The sequence below is a fragment of the Oncorhynchus tshawytscha genome, linkage group LG13 (genome assembly GCF_018296145.1).
Source record: "Oncorhynchus tshawytscha isolate Ot180627B linkage group LG13, Otsh_v2.0, whole genome shotgun sequence".
NCBI lineage: Eukaryota > Metazoa > Chordata > Actinopteri > Salmoniformes > Salmonidae > Oncorhynchus > Oncorhynchus tshawytscha.
This window is the reverse complement of record NC_056441.1, coordinates 3267460-3286890: the sequence shown is the minus strand read 5'-3', so window position 1 is coordinate 3286890 and position 19431 is coordinate 3267460. Positions and strand designations below refer to the sequence as shown.

Below are 19431 nucleotides of genomic sequence, written 5' to 3'. Positions count from 1 at the left end.
TTATGTAGTGTTGTCTCCTGACTGACACAATGAAATACAGATCATTATGTAGTGTTGTCTCCTGACAACATCCAGATCATTATGTGGTGTTGTCCCCTGACACCATACAGATCATTATGTAGTGTTGTCCCCTGACTGACATACATATCATTATGTACTGTTGTCTCCTGACTGACACAATGACATACATATCATTATGTAGTGTTGTCCCCTGACTGACACAATGACATACAGATCATTATGTAGTGTTGTCTCCTGACTGACATACAGATCATTATGTAGTGTTGTCCCCTGACTGACACAATGACATACAGATCATTATGTAGTGTTGTCTCCTGACTGCCATACAGATCATTATGTAGTGTTGTCCCTGACTGACACAATGACATACATATCATTATGTAGTGTTGTCCCCTGACTGACATACAATGACATACAGATCATTATGTAGTGTTGTCTCCTGACTGACACACAGATCATTATGTAGTGTTGTCTACTGACTGACATACAGATCATTATGTAGTGTTGTCTACTGACTGACACAATGACATACAGATCATTTTGTAGTGTTGTCCCCTGACTGACACAATGACATACAGATCATTATGTAGTGTTGTCTCCTGACTGACATACAGATCATTGTGTAGTGTTGTCCCCTGACTGACACAATGACAAACAGATCGTTATGTAGTGTTGTCTCCTGACTGACATACAGATCATTATGTAGTGTTGTCCCCTGACTGACACAATGACATACAGATCATTATGTAGTGTTGTCTCCTGACTGACACAATGACATACAGATCATTATGTAGTGTTGTCTCCTGACTGACACAATGACATACAGATAATTATGTAGTGTTGTCCCCTGACTGACACAATGACATACAGATCATTATGTAGTGTTGTCCCCTGACTGACATACAGGTCATTATGTAGTGTTGTCTCCTGACTGACATACAGATCATTATGTAGTGTTGTCCCCTGACTGACATACAGATCATTATGTAGTGTTGTCTCCAGACTGACACAATGACATACAGATCATTATGTAGTGTTGTCTCCTGACTGACACAATGAAATACAGATCATTATGTAGTGTTGTCTCCTGACTAACATACAGATCATTATGTAGTGTTGTCCCCTGACTGACACAATGACATACAGATCATTATGTAGTGTTGTCTCCTGACTAACACACAGATCATTATGTAGTGTTGTCCCCTGACTGACATACAGATCATTATGTAGTGTTGTCCCCTGACTGACATACAGATCATTATGTAGTGTTGTCTCCTGACTGACACACAGATCATTATGTAGTGTTGTCCCCTGACTGACATACAGATCATTATGTAGTGTTGTCCCCTGACTGACACAATGACATACAGATCATTATGTAGTGTTGTCTCCTGACTGACATACAGATCATTGTGTAGTGTTGTCCCCTGACTGACACAATGACATACAGATCATTATGTAGTGTTGTCTCCTGACTGACACAATGACATACAGATCATTATGTAGTGTTGTCCCCTGACTGACACAATGACATACAGATCATTATGTAGTGTTGTCCCCTGACTGACATACAGGTCATTATGTAGTGTTGTCTCCTGACTGACATACAGATCATTATGTTGTGTGGTCCCCTGACTGACACAATGACATACAGATCATTAATCATTATGTAGTGTTGTCTCCCGACAACATACAGATCATTATGTAGTGTTGTCCCCTGACTGACATACAGATCATTATGTAGTGTTGTCTCCTGACTGACACACAGATCATTATGTAGTGTTGTCCCCTGACTGACATACAGATCATTATGTACTGTTGTCTCCTGACTGACACAATGACATACAGATCATTATGTAGTGTTGTCTCCTGACTGACACAATGACTTACAGATCATTATGTAGTGTTGTCCCCTGACTGACATACAGATCATTATGTAGTGTTGTCCCCTGACTGACATACAGATCATTATGTGGTGTTGTCTCCTGACTGACATACAGATCATTATGTAGTGTTGTCTCCTGACTGACACAATGACATACATATACTTATGTAGTGTTGCCTCCTGACTGACACAATGACATACAGATCATTATGTAGTGTTGTCTCCTGACTGACACAATGACATACAGATCATTATGTAGTGTTGTCTCCTGACTGACACAATGACATACATATACTTATGTAGTGTTGCCTCCTGACTGACACAATGACATACAGATCATTATGTAGTGTTGTCTCCTGACTGACACAATGACATACAGATCATTATGTAGTGTTGTCTCCTGACAACATAAAAATCATTATGTAGTGTTGTCTCCTGACTGACACACAGATCATTATGTAGTGTTGTCTCCTGACTGACACACAGATCATTATGTAGTGTTGTCTCCTGACTGACATACAGATCATTATGTAGTGTTGTCTCCTGACTGACACACAGATCATTATGTAGTGTTGTCTCCTGACTGACATACATATCATTATGTAGTGTTGTCCCCTGACTGACACAATGACATACAGATCATTATGTAGTGTTGTCTCCTGACTGACATACAGATCATTATGTAGTGTTGTCCCCTGACTGACACAATGACATACAGATCATTATGTAGTGTTGTCTCCTGACTGACACAATGACATACAGATCATTATGTAGTGTTGTCTCCTGACTGACATACAGATCATTATGTAGTGTTGTCCCCTGACTGACACAATGACATACAGATCATTATGTAGTGTTGTCTCCTGACTGACATACAGATCATTGTGTAGTGTTGTCCCCTGACTGACACAATGACATACAGGTCATTATGTAGTGTTGTCTCCTGACTGACATACAGATCATTATGTAGTGTTGTCCCCTGACTGACACAATGACATACAGATCATTATGTAGTGTTGTCTCCTGACTGACACAATGACATACAGATCATTATGTAGTGTTGTCTCCTGACTGACACAATGACATACAGATCATTATGTAGTGTTGTCCCCTGACTGACACAATGACATACATGTCATTATGTAGTGTTGTCCCCTGACTGACATACAGGTCATTATGTAGTGTTGTCCCCTGACTGACATACAGATCATTATGTAGTGTTGTCTCCAGACTGACACAATGACATACAAATCAAATCAAATCTAATCTAATTTTATTTGTCACATACACATGGTTAGCAGATGTTAATGCGAGTGTAGCGAAATGCTTGTGCTTCTAGTTCCGACAATGCAGTAATAACGAGCAAGTAATCTAACTAACAATTCCAAAAAAACTACTGTCTTATACACAGTGTAAGGGGATAAAGAATATGTACATAAGGATATATGAATGAGTGATGGTACAGAGCAGCATAGGCAAGATACAGTAGATGATATCGAGTACAGTATATACATATGAGATAAGTATGTAAACCAAGTGGCATAGTTAGTGGCTAGTGATACATGTATTACATAAGGATGCAGTCGATGATATAGAGTACAGTATCAACGTATGCATATGAGATGAACAATGTAGGGTAAGTAACATTATATAAGGTAGCATTGTTTAAAGTGGCTAGTGATATATTTACATCATTTCCCATCAATTCCCATGAATAAAGTGGCTGGAGTAGAGTCAGTGTCATTGACAGTGTGTTGGCAGTAGCCACTCAATGTTAGTGGTGGCTGTTTAACAGTCTGATGGCCTTGAGATAGAAGCTGTTTTTCAGTCTCTCGGTCCCAGCTTTGATGCACCTGTACTGACCTCGCCTTCTGGATGACAGCGGGGTGAACAGGCAGTGGCTCGGGTGATTGATGTCCTTGATGATCTTTATGGCCTTCCTGTAGCATCGGGTGGTGTCCTGGAGGGCAGGTAGTTTGCCCCCGGTGATGCGTTGTGCAGACCTCACTACCCTCTGGAGAGCCTTACGGTTGAGGGCGGTGCAGTTGCCATACCAGGCGGTGATACAGCCCGCCAGGATGCTCTCGATTGTGCATCTGTAGAAGTTTGTGAGTGCTTTTGGTGACAAGCCGAATTTCTTCAGCCTCCTGAGGTTGAAGAGGCGCTGCTGCGCCTTCCTCACGATGCTGTCTGTGTGAGTGGACCAATTCAGTTTGTCTGTGATGTGTATGCCGAGGAACTTAAAACTTGCTACCCTCTCCACTACTGTTCCATCGATGTGGATGGGGGGTGTTCCCTCTGCTGTTTCCTGAAGTCCACAATCATCTCCTTAGTTTTGTTGACGTTGAGTGTGAGGTTATTTTCCTGACACCACACTCCGAGGGCCCTCACCTCCTCCCTGTAGGCCGTCTCGTCGTTGTTGGTAATCAACCACTGTTGTGTCGTCCGCAAACTTGATGATTGAGTTGGAGTGCGTGCATGGCCACGCAGTCGTGGGTGAACAGGGAGTACAGGAGGGGGCTCAGAACGCACCCTTGTGGGGCCCCAGTGTTGAGGATCAGCGGGGAGGAGATGTTGTCTGCCTACCCTCACCACCTGGGGGCGGCCCGTCAGGAAGTCCAGTACCCAGTTGCACAGGGCGGGGTCGAGACCCAGGGTCTCGAGCTTGATGACAGCTTGGAGGGTACTATGGTGTTGAATGCCGAGCTGTAGTCGATGAACAGCATTCTCACATAGGTATTCCTCTTGTCCAGATGGGTTAGGGCAGTGTGCAGTGTGGTTGAGATTGCATCGTCTGTGGACCTATTTGGGCGGTAAGCAAATTGGAGTGGGTCAAGGGTGTCAGGTAGGGTGGAGGTGATATGGTCCTTGACTAGTCTCTCAAAGCACTTCATGATGACGGATGTGAGTGCTACGGGCGGTAGTCGTTTAGCTCAGTTACCTTAGCTTTCTTGGGAACAGGAACAATGGTGGCCCTCTTGAAGCATGTGGGAACAGCAGACTGGTATAGGGATTGGTTGAATATGTCCGTAAACACACCGGCCAGCTGGTCTGCGCATGCTCTGAGGGCGCGGCTGGGGATGCCGTCTGGGCCTGCAGCCTTGCGAGGGTTAACACGTTTAAATGTCTTACTCACTTCGGCTGCAGTGAAGGAGAGACCGCATGATTCCGTTGCAGGCCGTGTCAGTGGCACTGTATTGTCCTCAAAGCGGGCAAAAAGTTATTTAGTCTGCCTGGGAGCAAGACATCCTGGTCCGTGACTGGGCTGGGTTTCTTCCTGTAGTCCGTGATTGACTGTAGACCCTGCCACATACCTCTTGTGTCTGAGCCGTTGAATTGAGATTCTACTTTGTCTCTGTACTGGCGCTTAGCTTGTTTGATAGCCTTGCGGAGGGAATAGCTGCACTGTTTGTATTCAGTCATGTTACCAGACACCTTGCCCTGATTAAAAGCAGTGGTTCGTGCCTTCAGTTTCACACGAATGCTGCCATCAATCCACGGTTTCTGGTTAGGGAATGTTTTAATCGTTGCTATGGGAACGACATCTTCAACGCACGTTCTAATGAACTCGCACACCGTATCAGCGTATGTCAATATTGTTGTCTGACGCAATACGAAACATCTCCCAGTCCACGTGATGGAAGCAGTCTTGGAGTGTGGAGTCAGCTTGGTCGGACCAGCGTTGGACAGACCTCAGCGTGGGAGCTTCTTGTTTTAGTTTCTGTCTGTAGGCAGGGATCAACAAAATGGAGTCGTGGTCAGCTTTTCCGAAAGAGGGGCGGGGCAGGGCCTTATATGCGTCATAAGTTAGAGTAACAATGATCCAGGGTCTTTCCACCCCTGGTTGCGCAATCAATATGCTGATAAAATTTAGGGAGTCTTGTTTTCAGATTAGCCTTGTTAAAATCCCCAGCTACAATGAATGCAGCCTCCGGATAAATCGTTTCCAGTTTGCAGAGAGTTAAATAAAGTTCATTCAGAGCCATCGATGTGTCTGCTTGGGGGGATATATACGGCTGTGATTATAATCGAAGAGAATTCTCTTGGTAGATAATGCGGTCTACATTTGATTGTGAGGAATTCTAAATCAGGTGAACAGAAGGATTTGAGTTCCTGTATGTTTCCTTCATCACACCATGTCACGTTGGCCATAAGGCATACGCCCCCGCCAGTCTTCTTACCAGAGAGATGTTTGTTTCTGTCCGCGCGATGCGTGGAGAAACCCGCTGGCTGCACCGCTGGATTGCGTCTCTCCAGTTAGCCATGTTTCCGTGAAGCAGAGAACGTTACAGTCTCTGATGTCCCTCTGGAATGCTACCCTTGCTCGGATTTCATCAACCTTGTTGTCAAGAGACTGGACATTGGCAAGAAGAATGCTGGGGAGTGGTGCACGATGTGCCCGTCTCCGGAGTCTGACCAGAAGACCGCTTCGTTTCCTCTTTTTCTAAGTCGTTTTTTTTTTTTTTTGGTCGCTGCATGTGATCCACTCGGTTACACTGGTTGTAAGGCAGAACTCAGGATCCGCATCAATGAAAACATATTCTTGGTCGTACTGATGGTGAGTTGACGCTGATCTTATATTCAGTAGTTCTTCTCGGGTGTATGTAAAGAAACCTAAGATGACCTGGGGTACTAGTGTAAGAAATAACACGTAAAAAAAAAACAAAAAACTGCATAGTTTCCTAGGAACGCGAAGCGAGGCGGCCATCTCTGTCGGCGCCGGAAGACTTTATACAGATCATTATGTAGTGTTGTCTCCTGACTGACACAATGAAATACAGATCATTATGTAGTGATGTCCCTGACTAACATACAGATCATTATGTAGTGTTGTCCCCTGACCGACACAATGACATACAGATCATTATGTAGTGTTGTCTCCCGACAACATACAGATCATTATGTAGTGTTGTCTCCTGACTGACACACAGATCATTATGTAGCTATGTCTCCTGACTGACATACAAATCATTATGTAGTGTTGTCTCCTGACAGATCATTATGTAGTGGTGTCTCCTGACAGATCATTATGTAGTGTTGTGTCCTGACAACATACAGATCATTATGTAGTGTTGTCTCCTGACTGACATACAGATCATTATGTAGTGTTGTCTCCTGACTGACACACAGATCATTATGTAGTGTTGTCCCCTGACTGACATACAGATCATTATGTAGTGTTGTCTCCTGACTGACACACAGATCATTATGTAGTGTTGTCTCCTGACTAACACATAGATCATTATATAGTGTTGTCCCCTGACTGACACAATGACATACAGATCATTATATAGTGTTGTCTCCTGACTGACACAATGACATACAGATCATTATGCAGTGTTGTCCCCTGACTGACACAATGACATACAGATCATTATGTAGTGTTGTCTCCTGACTGACATACCGATCATTTTGTAGTGTTGTCCCCTGAGTGACATACAGATCATTATGTAGTGTTGTCTCCAGACTGACACAATGACATACAGATCATTATGTAGTGTTGTCTCCAGACTGACACAATGACATACAGATCATTATGTAGTGTGGTCCCCTGACTGACACAATGACATACAGATCATTATGTAGTGTTGTCTCCCGGCAACATACAGATCAGTATGTAGTGTTGTCCCCTGACTGACATACAGATAATTATGTAGTGTTGTCTCCTGACTGACACACAGATCATTATGTAGTGTTGTCCCCTGACTGACACACAGATCATTATGTAGTGTTGTCTCCTGACTGACACAATGACATACAGATCATTATGTAGTGTTGTCTCCTGACAACACACAGATCATTGTAGATCTATGTTTTTTCCTCCATTTTTATGCCGTATTCAATGATAAACAGTGTGACGCTAAGTTCAATGTGTTCTATTGAGTGGAAGTGTGAATTTCAGTGAGTGGTTTTGGCTTAGTGTCCTGTGACCGCGGAGGCGAACCTGAACGCCCCTGCTTCCCCCTTCTCTGGTGTCGTGTTGTCGTTAAAATGTTTAAATTAAATTAAATTAAACACTAATTTCTGTTCCTCACCTGTTGTGTTTCATTTCACTCTCCTCTGCATCTGTGCAGTTCTTCTCAGTTTCTTCGTCTTCGTCTGATTTCTCTGCATAGCGACAATCTAAACAGAGAATAGAGAATAGGGTACACTACTTTTGACCTGAGCCCATAGAGCCCTATAGAGAATAGGGTACACTATGCTTTAGTTCAATCTAAACCGGCATTCCCTTCATCTCCCCAGACGTCCTCCACGGGAAATAATCCAACAAGGCAACTTTGGTACAGCAAAGAACATGCAGACCGTGGGCTGTCTGTCGGTGTGGCTCCGAGGCCTTGTGTTGTGACATTGTTTTTGTTTTGTAAACTGAATGACAGCTCTAAAACTGTCCCAAATGGCACCCTATTCCCTGTATAGTGCACTACTTTTGATAAGAGACCCTATGGCACCCTATTCCCTGTATAGTGCACTAGTTTTGAACAGAGACCCTATGGCACCCTATTCCCTGTATAGTGCACTACTTTTGACCAGAGACCCTATGGGATGTAGTCTAAAGTGCTGCACTAATTAGGGAACAGGGAGCCATTTGGGACTATTTTACGTGCTGTATGACATGTCCGTCTCAGCAGCTTGCCTTGTCCTCTCAAATCCCAGTGACACAGAGAAGGAGAGACTGGGAGAGAGAGAAGGAGTTGGAGAGAGATGGAGAAAGAGAAGGTTAAGAGAGATGGAGAGAGAGAAGGATAAGAGAGAGAAGGAGAGACTGCGAGAGAGAGAAGGAGATGGAGAGAGAGAAGGTTAAGAGAGAGATGGAGAGAGAGAAGGATAAGAGAGAGATGGAGAGAGAGAAGGATAAGAGAGAGAAGGAGAGACTGAGAGAGAGAAAAGGAGATGGAGAGACTGGGAGAGAGAGAAGGTTAAGAGAGAGAAGGAGAGACTGAGAGAGAGAAGGTTAAGAGAGAGATGGAGAGAGAGAAGGTTAAGAGAGAGATGGAGAGAGAGAAGGATAAGAGAGAGAAGGAGAGACTGGGAGAGAGAAAAGGAGATGGAGAGACTGGGAGAGAGAGAAGGTTAAGAGAGAGATGGAGAGAGAGAAGGTTAAGAGAGAGAAGGAGAGACTGGGCGAGAGAGAAGGAGATGGAGAGAGATGGAGAGAGAGAAGGTTAAGAGAGAGAAGGAGAGACTGTGAGAGAGAGAAGGTTAAGAGAGAGATGGAGAGAGAGTGTGTGAGTTGAGAGTGTGCAAGTTCTGCTACCTCAAAAAATTGGCAGATCAGGAAGATACAGTAGGTAACAGATATACACAAAAATCAGGTGTACTACTACTACTACTACCACTACCACCACTACTACTGTCTACTACTACTACTACTACTACTACGACCACTACTACTACTACTACCACTACTACTACCACTACTACTACCACTACTACTACCACTACTACTACCACTACTACTACTACCACTACTACTACCACTACTACTACTACTACTACTACTACCACTACTACTACTACTACTATTACTACTACTACTACTAATTCTACTACTACTTCTTCCACCACTACTTCCACTATTACTCCTACTACTGCTACTGCTATCATTACATCTACATCTGCTACTACTACTACTACTATTATGCTAATACTACTATTACTACTACTATTACAACTACTACTACCACTACCTCTACTTCTGCGACTACTACTACTACTACTACTAGTATGCTACTAGTACTATTACTTCTACTATTACTACTACTACTACTACTACTACTACTATTACGATACTACTACTATTACTACTACTACTACTACTACTACTACTACTACTACTACTACTACTACTACTACTACTGCTGCTTCTACTACTATGCTACTACAACTACTACTACTATGCTACTACTACTATTAATACTACTACTACTATGCTACTACTACTGCTACTACTACTACTACCACTACTACTACCACTACTACTACTATGCTACTACTACTATTAATACTACTACTACTACTATTACTACTACTATTACTACTACCACTACTACTACTACTACTACTATACTACTACTGTTACTACTGTTACTACTATGCTACTTCTACTACTACTACTACCACTACTACTACTACTACTACTACTACTACTACTACTACTACTACTATTGCTACTACTACTACTATACTACTACTGTTACTACTACTACTAAGACTACCTACTACTACTACCTACTACTACTATGCTACTTATACTACTACTACTATTACTACTACTACTACTATACTACTACTGTTACTACTACTACTACTACTACCAACTACTACTACTATGCTACTTCTACTACTACTACATCGACTACTACTACCACTACTACTACTACTACTACTACTACTACTACTACTTCCACTACTACTACTACTACTACTACTACTACCACTACTACTACTTCTACCACTACTACTACTACTACTAACAATACCACTACAACTACTACAACTACCACTACTACAACTACTACTACTACTACCACTACTACTACTACAACTACCACTACCACTACTACTACTATTACTACCACTACTACTACTACTACTACTACTACTACTATGCTACTACTACTGTTACTACTACTACCACTACTACTACCACTATTACAACTACTACTACTACTACTATTACAACTACTACTACCACTACTACTACTACAACTACCACTACTACAACTACTACTACTACTACCACTACTACTACTACTACTACTACTACTACTACTACTACTATGCTACTACTACTGTTACTACTACTACCACTACTACTACCACTACTACAAGTACCACTACCACTACTACTACTACTACTACTACTACTACTATTACTACTACTACTACCACTACTACCACCACTACTACTACTACTACTACTACTACTACAACTATTACTACTACTACTACTATTACTACTACTACTACTACTATTACTACTACTACTACTACTACTACTACTACTACTACTATTACTACTACTACTAATATAACTCCTAGCTTGTTAGGATTGATGATTTTTTACAATTACAACTACCAATACCATTACTACTGCTAATACTAACTACTACCACCACCACTACTACTATTACTACTGCCACAACCAGTACTGCCACTAACACTACTACTACTACTCGTATTAGTGCTCCTACTACTACTACTACTACAACTCCTAGCTTGTTAGGAGTTAGACCAGTACTACCACTACCACTACCACTACTACTACTACTACTACAACTCCTAGCTTGTTAGGATTGATGGTGGAAAACATGGATACAGTTACGCATTGAGACTTGTTTACGATGGATTTGGAAAGTATTCCGACAGCTTGACTTTTTCTACATTTTGTTACGAATATATAATATATATATTAATATATTAAAAATATAAAATGGAATTACCTTATTTGCTTACTTATTCAGACCCTTTGTTATGAGACTCGACATTGAGCTCGGGTGCATCCTGTTTCCATTGATCGTTCTTGAGATGTTTCTACAACTTGATTGGAGTCCACCTGTGGTAAATTCAATTTGATCAGACGTGATTTGGCACACAGTTGACAGTACATGTCAGAGCAGAAACCAAGCCATAAGGTCAAAGGAATTGACCATACAGCACAAATCTTGCGAAGAAGAACCTTAAAATGTCTGCAGCATTTTCCTTCTCCATCTTGTTTTTAAATAAGGAGCCGATATGTTTTTCAGCACTTTCATTTCCATGACTGATCAAAACTCATTTTGTAACGTCTCTCTCAAGTCAATTCAATTCAAGGGCTTTATTGGCATGGGAAACATGTGTTAACATTGCCAAAGCAAGTGAGGTAGATAATATACAAAAGTGAAATAAACAATAAAAATTAACAGTAAACATTACACATACAGAAGTTTCAAAACAATAAAGACATTACAAATGTCATATTATATATATATATATATATATATATATATATATATATATATATACAGTGTTGTAACAATGTACAAATGGTAAAGGACACAAGATAAAATAAATAAGCATAAATATGGGTTGTATTTACAATGGTGTGTGTTCTTCACTGGTCACCCTTTTCTTGTGGCAACAGGTCACAAATCTTGCTGCTGTGATGGCACACTGTGGAATTTCACCCAGTAGATATGGGAGTTTTTCAAAATTGGATTTGTTTTCGAATTCTTTGTGGATCTGTGTAATCTGAGGGACATATGTCTCTCTAATATGGTCATACATTGGGCAGGAGGTTAGGAAGTGCAGCTCAGTTTCCACCTCATTTTGTGGGCAGTGAGCACATAGCCTGTCTTCTCTTGAGAGCCATGTCTGCCTACGGCAGCCTTTCTCAATAGCAAGGCTATGCTCACTGAGTCAGTCCATAGTCAAAGCTTTCCTTAATTTTGGGTCAGTCACAGTGGTCAGGTATTCTGCCGCTGTGTACTCTCTGTGTAGGGCCAAATAGCATTCTAGTTTGCTCTGTTTTTTTGTAAATTCTTTCCAATGTCAAGTAATTATCTTTTTGTTTCTTTCTTTTTGTTTCTCTCTCTCTCTCTCTCTCTCTCTTTTCTCTCTCTATGTCTCTCTCACTCTCTCTCTCTCTCTCTCTCTCTCTCTCTCTCTCTGTCTGTCTCTCTCTCTGTCTCTCTCCCTCTCTCTCTCTCTCTCTCTCTGTCTCTCTCTATCTCTCTCTCTCATCCCTCTGGCATCTGACATACAGTGAACAATATGTTTGGAACATCGATTCACAATAAAATCACAGTATCGAATCGCAATACATATCTTATTAGCAGTCATGTATCGTAATAATATCGTAGCGCGAGGTCCCTGGCAATTTCCTAGCCATACTAGTTAAAGCCTAAAATATTCCGTTCATGTTTCTAAGTTCATTAGTTTCCTTGTGATTCTCTCTATTTTGATCCCTCTCTCTCTCTCTTACCCTGTTAATTATCTTCTATCACATTTCACCAAGCAAAATGGTAAACACCTTGAGACTTTAGGGCTCTCATCCCCTTCCACATGCTGTTTCTGATGACCAGACTCTGATAAAAATAAATTGACTTCTAATCAGAATAGGTTTATGTCCTTTTTTTTCGGGGGGTGATCGTTAGTTAGCAACGATGGAGTTTTTCAGTTTTATTTCTTTTCTCTGGGAAATGCGTTAGCTGTCTGGCACATGGAGACACACATAGGACGGTGTCTTTGTTTGGGCAGATTGTAGCTGTCTGGCACATGGAGACACACATAGGACGGTGTCTTTGTTTGGGCAGATTGTAGCTGTCTGGCGGAAGGAAGCCGGTACCGGACTGCTGGCCTGGGACTTTCTCGGTTGAACGGTTCTGACACTTAATTACCAGCTGATTGTGTTCCGGTCGTCCTCTGTCGGCCTAATGAACACCCTGTTGGCTTCCAATCCATATGCCTGACACACAGACACACACACGCATGCACACACACCATTCGCTTCACACACATCTAAAGCACACACACCCATACACACTACTTGTAAAGAGCAACCTGGACAGTTGGTGATGTGGTTTGAAGGCTCTCTGGACAGTTTGTGATGGGGTTTGACGGCTCTCTGGACAGTTTGTGATGGGGTTTGACGGCTCTCTGGACAGTTTGTGATGGGGTTTGAAGGTTCTCTGGACAGTTTGTGATGGGGTTTGACGGCTCTCTGGACAGTTTGTGATGGGGTTTGACGGCTCTCTGGACAGTTTGTGATGGGGTTTGACGGCTCTCTGGACAGTTTGTGATGGGGTTTGACGGCTCTCTGGACAGTTTGTGATGGGGTTTGACGGCTCTCTGGACAGTTTGTGATGGGGTTTGACGGCTCTCTGGACAGTTTGTGATGGGGTTTGACGGCTCTCTGGACAGTTTGTGATGGGGTTTGACGGCTCTCTGGACAGTTTGTGATGGGGTTTGACGGCTCTCTGGACAGTTTGTGATGGGGTTTGACGGCTCTCTGGACAGTTTGTGATGGGGTTTGAAGGTTCTCTGGACAGTTTGTGATGGGGTTTGACGGCTCTCTGGACAGTTTGTGATGGGGTTTGACGGCTCTCTGGACAGTTTGTGATGGGGTTTGACGGCTCTCTGGACAGTTTGTGATGGGGTTTGACGGCTCTCTGGACAGTTTGTGATGGGGTTTGACGGCTCTCTGGACAGTTTGTGATGTGGTTTGACGGCTCTCTGGACAGTTTGTGATGGGGTTTGACGGCTCTCTGGACAGTTTGTGATGGGGTTTGACGGCTCTCTGGACAGTTTGTGATGGGGTTTGACGGCTCTCTGGACAGTTTGTGATGGGGTTTGACGGCTCTCTGGACAGTTTGTGATGGGGTTTGACGGCTCTCTGGACAGTTTGTGATGGGGTTTGACGGCTCTCTGGACAGTTTGTGATGGGGTTTGACGGCTCTCTGGACAGTTTGTGATGGGGTTTGACGGCTCTCTGGACAGTTTGTGATGGGGTTTGACGGCTCTCTGGACAGTTTGTGATGGGGTTTGACGGCTCTCTGGACAGTTTGTGATGGGGTTTGACGGCTCTCTGGACAGTTTGTGATGGGGTTTGACGGCTCTCTGGACAGTTTGTGATGGGGTTTGACGGCTCTCTGGACAGTTTGTGATGGGGTTTGACGGCTCTCTGGACAGTTTGTGATGGGGTTTGATGGCTCTCTGGACAGTTTGTGATGGGGTTTGACGGCTCTCTGGACAGTTTGTGATGGGGTTTGACGGCTCTCTGGACAGTTTGTGATGGGGTTTGACGGCTCTCTGGACAGTTTGTGATGGGGTTTGACGGCTCTCTGGACAGTTTGTGATGGGGTTTGACGGCTCTCTGGACAGTTTGTGATGGGGTTTGACGGCTCTCTGGACAGTTTGTGATGGGGTTTGACGGCTCTCTGGACAGTTTGTGATGGGGTTTGACGGCTCTCTGGACAGTTTGTGATGGGGTTTGACGGCTCTCTGGACAGTTTGTGATGGGGTTTGAAGGTTCTCTGGACAGTTTGTGATGGGGTTTGACGGCTCTCTGGACAGTTTGTGATGGGGTTTGAAGGTTCTCTGGACAGTTTGTGATGGGGTTTGACGGCTCTCTGGACAGTTTATGATGGGGTTTGACGGCTCTCTGGACAGTTTGTGATGGGGTTTGACGGCTCTCTGGACAGTTTGTGATGGGGTTTGACGGCTCTCTGGACAGTTTGTGATGGGGTTTGAAGTCTCCACAGAGTAAAGACCTCTGTTTCTCTTCTGAAAACAAAGAAGAGTTAAATGGCATCATCATTGACAGTGTTTTGATAATCAGGTGTTAGTGGTGGGCTGTGGCTCCCCAGGACCGTTATTTAAGGCCTTTGCTTAATTTGAGAGGAATGGATCATTTAGGAGAGGAGTACTTATGGCCTCACCTCAAAATCATATTGATATTTCAACACTTATTTTCCCCCTCAGTCTTTTAAAAAAGGGTTTTTATTTTCTTTCGTTCTATCTTTAAAACGGACATGAGATAAGAGATTCTGACAGCTCCCAGTGCCCCACAGCAATCCCCTGACACTACGTAGACACTACACTACGTAGACACTACACTACGTAGGCACTACACTACACTACATAGGCACGGCAATACACTACGTAGGCACTACACTACATAGGCACGGCACTACACTACGTAGGTACTACACTACACTAAGTAGGCACTACACTACGTAGACACTACCCTACGTAGGCACTACACTACGTAGGCACTACACTACGTAGACACAACACAACGTAGACACTACACTACGTAGGCACTACACTACGTAGACACTACCCTACGTAGGCACTACACTACATAGGCACGGCACTACACTACGTAGGCACTACACTACACTAAGTAGGCACTACACTACGTAGGCACGGCACTACACTACGTAGGCACTACACTACACTAAGTAGGCACTACACTACGTAGGCACGGCACTACCCTACGTAGGCACTACACTACATAGGCACGGCACTACACTACGTAGGCACTACACTACACTAAGTAGGCACTACACTACGTAGGCACGGCACTACACTACGTAGGCACTACACTACACTAAGTAGGCACTACACTACGTAGGCACGGCACTACACTACGTAGGTACTACACTACACTAAGTAGGCACTACACTGTGTAGACACAACACGACGTAGACACTACACTACGTAGACACTACCCTACGTAGGCCCTCACTACGTAGACACTACCCTACATTGGCCCTCACTATGTAGGCACTACACTACGTAGACACTACACTACGTAGGCACTACACTACGTAGGCACTACACTACGTAGAAACTACACTACGTAGACACTACACAAGGTAGACACTCATCTTTTCACTTCTCCTCCACTCTCTCCCTCCCTCGCTCCTTCCCTCCCTCACGCTCTCCCTCCCTCCCTCACTCTCTCCCTCCCTCATTCCATCCCTCCCTTGCTCCTTCCCTCCCTCGCTTCTCCCTCCCTCCATCCCTCCCTCGCTCCATCCCTCCCTCACTCCATCCCTCCCTCGCTCTCTCCCTCCCTCGCTCTCTCCCTCCCTCGTGATATCCCTCCCTCTTTTCCTCCCTGGATCCTGTGTTTGTTTTCAGGGTGAGTGATGGTTAAGACAGGCTCCACGCCCCAGCCTAGTCAAGCTGTTGATGATCTATGTCCCCAGCCTAGTCAAGCTGTTGATGCTCTCTGTCCCCAGCCTAGTCAAGCTGTTGATGATCTATGTCCCCAGCCTAGTCAAGCTGTTGATGATCTCTGTCCCCAGCCTAGTCAAGCTGTTGATGCTCTCTGTCCCCAGCCTAGTCAAGCTGTTGATGATCTATGTCCCCAGCCTAGTCAAGCTGTTGATGCTCTCTGTCCCCAGCCTAGTCAAGCTGTTGATGATCTATGTCCCCAGCCTAGTCAAGCTGTTGATGATCTCTGTCCCCAGCCTAGTCAAGCTGTTGATGCTCTCTGTCCCCAGCCTAGTCAAGCTGTTGATGATCTCTGTCCCCAGCCTAGTCAAGCTGTTGATGCTCTCTGTTCCCCAGCCTAGTCAAGCTGTTGTTGCTCTCTGTTCCCCAGCCTAGTCAAGCTGTTGTTGCTCTCTGTTCCCTAGCCTAGTCAAGCTGTTGTTGCTCTCTGTTCCCCAGCCTAGTCAAGCTGTTGTTGCTCTCTGTTCCCCAGCCTAGTCAAGCTGTTGTTGCTCTCTGTTCCCCAGCCTAGTCAAGCTGTTGTTGCTCTCTGTTCCCCAGCCTAGTCAAGCTGTTGTTGCTCTCTGTTTCCCTGCCTAGTCAAGCTGTTGTTGCTCTCTGTTCCCCAGCCTAGTCAAGCTGTTGTTGCTCTCTGTTCCCCTGCCTAGTCAAGCTGTTGTTGCTCTCTGTTCCCCAGCCTAGTCAAGCTGTTGTTGCTCTCTGTTCCCCAGCCTAGTCAAGCTGTTGTTGCTCTCTGTTCCCCAGCCTAGTCAAGCTGTTGTTGCTCTCTGTTCCCCAGCCTAGTCAAGCTGTTGTTGCTCTCTGTTCCCCAGCCTAGTCAAGCTGTTGTTGCTCTCTGTTCCCCAGCCTAGTCAAGCTGTTGTTGCTCTCTGTTCCCCAGCCTAGTCAAGCTGTTGTTGCTCTCGCCGCTCAAAACGTCTTTAGTAATCAAGAGGAAAATAACTCACAGACACACAGTCTTACAATAACACACTTCAGTCACATTGAACATCCAATTTTTTTTTATCACTAACCTTAAAACTAACCCTGTCTCCTAATTCTAACGCTAACCCTTTCTCCTAACTCTAACCCTATCTCCTAACCCTATCTCCTAACCCTATCTCCTAACTCTAACTCTAACCCTATCTCCTAATCCTATCTCCTAACCCTAGCTCCTAACCCTAACTCCTAACCCTATCTCCTAACTCTAACTCTAACCCTATCTCCTAACCCTATCTCCTAACCCTATCTCCTAACCCTAGCTCCTAACCCTAGCTCCTAACCCTAGCTCCTAACCCTAGCTCCTAACCCTATCTCCTAACCATATCTTCTAACCATATCTCCTAACCCTATCTCCTAACCCTATCTCCTAACCCTAGCTCCTAACCCTAGCTCCTAACCCTAGCTCCTAACCCTATCTCCTAACCCTAGCTCCTAACCCTAACCCCTAACCCTACCTCCTAACCCTATCTCCCAACCCTAGCTCCTAACCCTAGCTCCTAACCCTATCTCCTAACCCTAGCTCCTAACCCTAACCCTAGCTCCTAATCCTAGCTCCTAACCCTAACTCCTAACCCTATCTCCTAACTCTAACTCTAACCCTATCTCCTAACCCTATCTCCTAACCCTATCTCCTAACCCTATCTCCTAACCCTAGCTCCTAACCCTAGCTCCTAACCCTATCTTCTAACCCTATCTCCTAACCCTATCTCCTAACCCTATCTCCTAACCCTAACTCCTAACCCTATCTCCTAACTCTAACTCTAACCCTATCTCCTCCTATCTCCTAACCCTATCTCCTAACCCTATCTCCTAACCCTATCTCCTAACCCTATCTCCTAACCCTAGCCCTAACCCTAACCCCTAACCCTACCTCCTAACCCTATCTCCTAACCCTATCTCCCAACCCTAGCTCCTAACCCTAGCTCCTAACCCTATCTCCTAACCCTAGCTCCTAACCCTAACCCTAGCTCCTAACCCTAGCTCCTAACCCTAGCTCCTAACCCTAGCTCCTAACCCTAGCTCCTAACGCTAGCTCCTAACTCTAGCTCTAAACCTAGATCCTAACCCTATCTCCTAATCCTATCTCCTAACCCTACCTCTAACCCTAGCTCCTAACCCTAACCCTACCTCTAACCCTAGATCCTAACCCTATCTCCTAACCCTAGCTCCTAACCCTAATACCTAACCCTAACCCTACCTCTAACCCTATCTCCCAACCCTAATACCTAACCCTAACCCTACCTCTAACCCTATCTCCTAACCCTATCTCCTAACCCTAGCTCCTAACCCTAACCCTACCTCTAACCCTATCTCCTAACCCTATCTCCTAACCCTAACTTTCTCTGCCGCTCCACAACCCCACGGTATCTCCTCCTATGAAATGTGCTCGGACTCCGTTCACTCTCTACAAGCCCTTAGGATGCTGACCAATCACAAACAGGTTCACAAAATATAATCTGCCAATGGCTACAAGCCGCATCTGCTGTGGAACGTGGCCCAGCTACGGTAGAGTGTTGTTGATTTTTTCATTCCGAAAATCGGTCTTCTCGCGAAGACATCTTGAGAAGACATGTTCCCTGTCAGGTGTTATGTTCTGCGCAGGTGACAAATACGATTTGATTTGATTTGATCTGTAGCATTGGAACGGTTTGGCCTGGAAATATAATACGCTCTACGGAAAGATGAGACGCTAACGAACTGAGAGGACATGCAACTAGTTTAAATAACATTTATGTTATGACTCTCTGTTATTCAATGTGTTTCTATGGGCTAATAGCAGTAAGGACTATCTGTTATTCAATGTGTTTCTATTGGCTAAT

At 44.2% G+C, this 19431-nt stretch overlaps 1 protein-coding gene across 1 annotated transcript in view; it reads left to right on the top strand.

Annotated features, from left to right (window-relative positions):
• The window catches only part of LOC112220687 (CUB and sushi domain-containing protein 2-like), a 927456-nt gene that overhangs the window by 208785 nt on the left and 699240 nt on the right, over nt 1–19431 (top strand). The window contains 1 exon segment of the mRNA XM_042295064.1: nt 12404–12419. Within this exon segment, the coding sequence (XP_042150998.1) occupies nt 12404–12419 (16 nt within the window).